The sequence below is a fragment of the Pistacia vera genome, unplaced genomic scaffold (assembly GCF_008641045.1).
Source record: "Pistacia vera cultivar Batoury unplaced genomic scaffold, PisVer_v2 Contig628, whole genome shotgun sequence".
NCBI classification, from domain to species: domain Eukaryota; kingdom Viridiplantae; phylum Streptophyta; class Magnoliopsida; order Sapindales; family Anacardiaceae; genus Pistacia; species Pistacia vera.
In genome coordinates this window covers 459,781-465,800 of record NW_022196477.1, presented here as the reverse complement: position 1 = coordinate 465,800, position 6,020 = coordinate 459,781, and the positions used below count along the sequence as shown (strand labels likewise).

At 33.5% G+C, this 6,020-nt stretch overlaps 1 protein-coding gene across 2 annotated transcripts; it reads right to left on the bottom strand.

Annotated features, from left to right (window-relative positions):
• LOC116111162 (probable E3 ubiquitin-protein ligase ZFP1) lies at positions 1-5,396 on the bottom strand. Of its 2 annotated transcripts, none has more exons than XM_031397364.1 (7): positions 5,313-5,396; positions 5,111-5,160; positions 2,187-3,011; positions 1,510-1,910; positions 1,240-1,338; positions 737-904; positions 1-462 (listed from the first exon to the last, which is right to left on the bottom strand). In XM_031397364.1, exons 3-7 carry the CDS (start codon positions 2,998-3,000, stop codon positions 316-318), a joined length of 1,629 nt encoding a protein of 542 aa, XP_031253224.1. In that variant the 5' UTR covers positions 3,001-3,011; positions 5,111-5,160; positions 5,313-5,396; the 3' UTR covers positions 1-315. The 2 variants fall into 2 exon arrangements, with proteins under 2 accessions (XP_031253224.1, XP_031253223.1); XM_031397363.1 differs by having other exon boundaries at positions 2,187-3,015; positions 5,313-5,395.
• Between the last annotated feature and the right edge of the window lie 624 nt (positions 5,397-6,020).

Below are 6,020 nucleotides of genomic sequence, written 5' to 3'. Positions count from 1 at the left end.
AACAAAGCTTAGCAGATTGAATAGTTACACCACAGAACAAAAAAATTGAGAATAGTAACTGCAACTTAATAATAATACAAGAGTAAAGTTAAGGCAAATGCAAAACAACAAAGTATATACAGTTTTTTCATAGATACAGGACCAACAAATAAATGATTAAAGTCATTGTGACTGTTAGCCAGATATATGCAAGTACATGTACAAATTACATAACAAAATACACTTTGTTATAATAAATAAGATCGGTAGAAAGACGGCCTTTACTAAGATTCTGCCTTTCCTGTACTTTTATTTGTCTGTTGGGTCATCCCATTTTTATGCATCCTTTGCTTTTGTGGCCAATGCCTCGGATTTACAGATGGGACAGACGTTCTTCACAAACAGCCACTTCTTCAAGCATTCTTCATGGTACTCATGTCCACAATCAAGAGTTCCAATCTTCTCATGGCTCCTATAATCCTCCTGCAATACCCCAAATGAGCGTAACAAATGCTAATTGTTAGTTATGAACAAATCGAATTAAATTAAGACATAAAGTCTCACTATATGGTGTTACTCAAATAATGCTATAAAGCTGGAATTCTGATGTACTTCCGAATCAACCTAAATATAAGTCGTTACTTGACCTCATAAGAGGATTGAAGTAAAATAATGTCCATATGTTGACTTTTTTATGCAAACAATAGTAAGTATCCAATTCATAAAAATCAATAGATAATGCCTAAGCTCATGTTACCTGGCATATGATGCAAGAATCAGATTGCTGATCCATAGATGCTGGCTCTTCCAGATTGATATCAGTTGTAGCTGATATGTAAGATCTTGTCTTTAACTGACTTGTAACAGCTTCCTCTGACAACCCGGTATTTACATTGCCAATCCGCTCCCCCAATGCAAGAAGCTCCTAAGAAAAGAACATTGAGATTTTCTGTTACATTTATACTAATATATGCAGAATTCATTTTATTACAGAATCATATTCATTGACAGGATGCTAACAGTCGAGTAACCCATAAAACAACTGTTTTTTCTTTCATTTCATATGATAGATAATCAATGATAACGAGTTATATGTTATATAGCTATGAAATTTCTATTAAGAACAAAATGGCATCCATTAACATGATGGCACTCTACTAATCTGGTCAGATACTCCCACTAAATACAACCACTCACCACATTTATGATGACAATCAAGCAATTGAAGGTTATTTTAAATGAACGAATAGCTCAACTTACTTCATAAGACATGTCTTCTATATCCAAGCGCATATCTCTGTGATGGTCAATAAAATTCCCTACTTCATAAAAATCTGGTATCTCCAGCATAGCAACTCCCTATACAACACACCAATCAAAAGATCTTAGTCAAAATTATAGCAGTCAACTAATAACATCATCACAAGCAAATAATTTAATATAAGATAAAAAGGTATTTCTTTCATGTAAAGCACCACTTATGGCAAACAAAGATAAAGAGAAATTGCAAGAATAAAGTGAAAGTATTACATCAGATGGCAAAACTCTCAGGTGAGGAAGGTTGCGTTGTCTTAAAGTTGCCTCAGGCATGGGTCCTTCTCGTGGAGACCGGTAAATCCTTAAGCCAGTTGGTGGAACAGGTCCAATATGCCTCGGCATCATCTCCAAACCATCCTGTGAAAGATTCATGGCATTGTGTGCAACATAACTTGATGGACCTCTATATGAAGCTGCTGCTACTTGAGGGTGAACATTAACATTGTGGCTTCTAGCTCCTTGAATAGGTGGTGATGGGTTATGAAAACTGTGATGCCGGACGTTGATAGGAGGAGCATGTGGGAAAGTCGAGGAACTTCTGCTGCTAGATGTCTCAGGAAATCGTTGTAAAACCATGTTCCCAGATTCCATAGAAGCGCTGCTGATATTGCCACCTGTAAAACATATATGAGAAATCTTCTTTTGGTTCAAACTACCCAAGTTAATCAATGCATGCTACATACCAATACCGCTTAACAATTCATATCTTAGAAAACTGCTTCCTAAGGATAACGGTGAGGAATAAGGAATCTTTGAGAACAAGAAGAAAACAAAGAACATGAAGTTAGATTGCTGAAAAAAAGTAATCAAACATAGTTTTCTGACAGGAAAAGGGTTCCATCAACAGAAAAGGAGACCCAAACAGGGAGGAGCAGTAAATGGAGAATTACCATGCATATAAGGAACATTAGGAGCCTGAGTCCAGGCTGAGGCACCACCATCACTGTGTTGGTCCAACCAGAGAGAGCCATTAGGTTGAAAGGGTTGACCAATAAAGTTTCCTTGAATAAAGTGGTTATGGCTATGTGCCAGAACAGGATCCATTGCCGTTGCACCTAATCTATTTCTCATACTTCTTTGAGATTCTAAATCCCTGATCGTTGGATTGCCACTCCCTCTGAACTGAGGCACAGGGAAAGATGCAGCATCCACTGGAGCTACTCCGTCAGGATGCCTAGTATTCAAAGGGGCAACAGATGAACTAGAGCTAGCTGGGGTATTAAAATACTGGAAACTCCCTGGAATAACTTCAGTGTTCTTTCTCTTGTATGAACCTCTGACATGATCCATATAGTGGCTGTTCCTACCATATTCATCTGCAGAAACTCCAACGACTCCAAAATTGCTCGGAGATGGCAAATGATCTGAGGACCCATGATTTATTGGCATGCCAGATGATGGATTCGACATATAAGGAACATATAAGTTGGATGCAGTAGAAGCAACGAGATCAATATTTGCAGCATGATGATGATGAACACCAGGGTAATGTGGCATTCCATAGAACATAGTGCCATCATATTGCTGATGAGCATCAATACTAGATGTGTTCCCTGAAGCTCTTACCATAGTTTGCATAGGCTGTTGGAAGCTTGGTACACCCCCCATAACGACACATGGCTCACGAAGCATGTAACCTTGGTTTTGCTGATCCATTTCTAAATCAATCATCTGACTAGTGCATGGCATATTTCTTTGCCCCATACTCCTATCTTCTGACTTTCAAAACAAAAATTCATTAAGATCAGCTACACCAATTGAGAATGATAACCATAATATTATTAATTGGCATGCAAAGCCCAAAAGCATGCAATTGTTCATCAACTCATCCACTAAAAAACAATACACTTACGATTAATTCATCATGTAAATCAATATAATATACAACCACCAGAGAGATAAAAGACAAATAACATCACTAATGCTTAGTTCATCATGTAAATATAATATACACCCACCAGAGAGATAAAAGACAAATAACATACATTCCAAATTCTGAACATGTTCCATCTAGAAAAATAACGACTGAGAGATTATCACATGTTCAACTTAAAACTTAAATCTAAAGCATAAAACGAACATTAAACGAGGCCAGACAATGCCCTCTCTCAGGTGAATAAACAATAACAACAGCTTCCCAAAATCAATCCAGCCATTATATGATGGAACCTAGCATAATGAAACTTCTTGACGTAGTGGAAGAGTTGTAGAGCAGTTAAATCTCAACAATTAGGGCTGGAATAGGGTGATTGTGTTTGGAACAATAGAAAATAATTAGGTTTAATGAAAACCTTAGAACTGAAATTCTGAATTAAAGAAAAGAATACAATAAACTGACTATTGTTGTCCTATTTATACTAGTTTGGACAAATCCTAATTCTAGACTGAAAGCTATTCCTAATATTTTATTAAGTAGGAATCCTAAGTAAAAAAGGAAAACTAAAAACTATTCCTAATTAATACTTTATTAAATAGGAAAACTACTCCTAAATAATATTAATAATATATTCTCTGCATCACTTCTGAAAAAGCAAAGTTCTCAGACACTGAGTACTAAGTTCTCTACATGTTCCACTTAATTAAAAGCCGGGACATGATATCAAAGTTCCCATTGCATGTTCAACAAGAATCTCATACATGAGTACAGAATAACAGATCATCTCTTATCTTAATATTGTCATTCAAACCTAGCGCATATTATTCTAATACGACAAAGGATCCCTAACAAGCATGTTCCACATAAAATTATAAAACCATAAAGCACGCCACCTATTCTAATCTATTTTCACCCTTCTATTTCTCATTTATAGTTTCACTCGACATTCTACCGGGTCTAATTACTCAAAGCAGAAACATGTGTAATGAATGTATCATTTAAAAAGTTATAAGGAGAAATAAATTGATAAAAGATCTCAATGTCTAAGTGCTTACTTAGACTACAATTACTTCGGAAGTTACAATTTCATGTTCCACAAATAATCCATGTCTTAGATAATGCCATAAACCTCCTCGAAAAACTAAATTACCCAGACCCTTTTCGCCATTCAAAATAAATCATGTTTTCTGTGATATTTCAAGAAAAAGAAATTAGAAACACAGAGCTTTGGATTCTAAAATACATCTAAAAAGAGCAAGATCCAACCAGCATAAACAGAATCATGCCAACCCTCTAGAAGTAAAAGAGCATAACATAATCCTCCAAACACCCATTGCCCAGAACTCCTAATAAAAAACCAACCACAAGCAACTTAAGCGTACCCTAAAGAACCATCATTCAACAATTATATGTATATGCACCCACAAATAATTTGACCATCCATCCACATCTTCACGTTAGACAAGCATCCAAAAAATCCAACTTTGCAAAATAAAACCGCACAAATTCCATTCCGCAGCAAAATCCCAATCAAGTAACCGATCAAACCCAACTGTCTCCTCTCAAAATATAATCTGAAACTACAAGCTAGCACGCTTTAAAACCAAAAATTTACAACATAAATTTAAAATTTTACAAACTTTCTTACAACCCAGAACCCCAAATATCAATTAGAACCAAGAATCTTCCCAACAAACTTAGCCCAATCAAAACTCACCCAATGATGCTAAAACGCAATTTCCTCTTCGAAAAACAAATACCCACTAGATCAAACAGAAAATATACCTCAAAACTGAAGGGAAAACCTCAAAAGTCATGAAATTTAACAAATTTCGGAGCAAACGAACAAACCATAAGCCAGGCCCACACATATTAACCAAAAACACTCGAGACAAATTTGTTAACAATCGATTAAAAAAAAAAAAAAAAGATTATTACCTTGTTACCATGAACAAATTTTAGAGCTTGTGAATGTATGTAGAAATTCCCTGCAAAACGAAAGTTTATAATTAAAAGAAAAAAAAATCATAATAAATATTATCTATATATGGTGATTAAAACAATCCTAAAGCTTCAAATTTTGACATAAAAAAAATTAATTTAATAAAAAAAGGACAAACTAAGAAGAACATAAACTGACCAGGTTGAAGGATTAATTGAGAGATCGAGAGATCGGAGAGAGAGAGATAGAGACTCTGATGCTATGCTTTACATTATTTATATATACAGAGTTTCGTGGGTTTTTATTTTATTTTATTTATTTTTATTTTTATTTTTTTGTGTGTGTAAGTTTTACTTGTAATAACAAAACTGCAATTCCAATGGGAATTAGGAATTCTATTTTTTAATGTTTTTAATATTTTAATAAAAAATAAAGTATTTTCATGAACGAGTAAATAAATAAATAGCTAAAGAAATATATAAAATGAGCATTTTAAAATTTTTTAATCATAAACATTATGAGTTTTATTTATTTCAATTATAACTCAAAAATAATGAAAATGGCTTATATTGCTTAAATTATAATTAATAATATGAAAAACACTTCATTAGTATCTCCTATTAGAGTCCCAATTATTTTTTTCTTTTTTTATTAACTTATTATTATTTTTTCTTAAAAGGGCTTAGTTATATGACCGAATATTTTATCTTATTTTTATGGGGGGAAATGGGTTTAGTGTTACATAATATAAGTTTAATTAATGAGAAAATATAGTCAAATTTAAGCACTTGAAAGTCAAGTTATATCATTATCATATGAATAAATTATTCATATTTATTTTTTAAAAAACAAATTAATATTTTGTGATTTAAAAAATGTTTAATAATTAACTAATAAACAAAATAA

Coding starts and splice junctions, on each gene's coding strand:
- LOC116111162 (XM_031397364.1), bottom strand. CDS start 3,000: ATGGGGCAAAGAAATATGCCATGCACTAGTCAGATGATTGATTTAGAA. Junction 1,911..2,186: donor TAATGTTCCTTATATGCATG/GTAATTCTCCAT, acceptor TATGTTTTACAG/GTGGCAATATCAGCAGCGCT. Junction 905..1,239: donor TAGAAGACATGTCTTATGAA/GTAAGTTGAGCT, acceptor TTCTTTTCTTAG/GAGCTTCTTGCATTGGGGGA.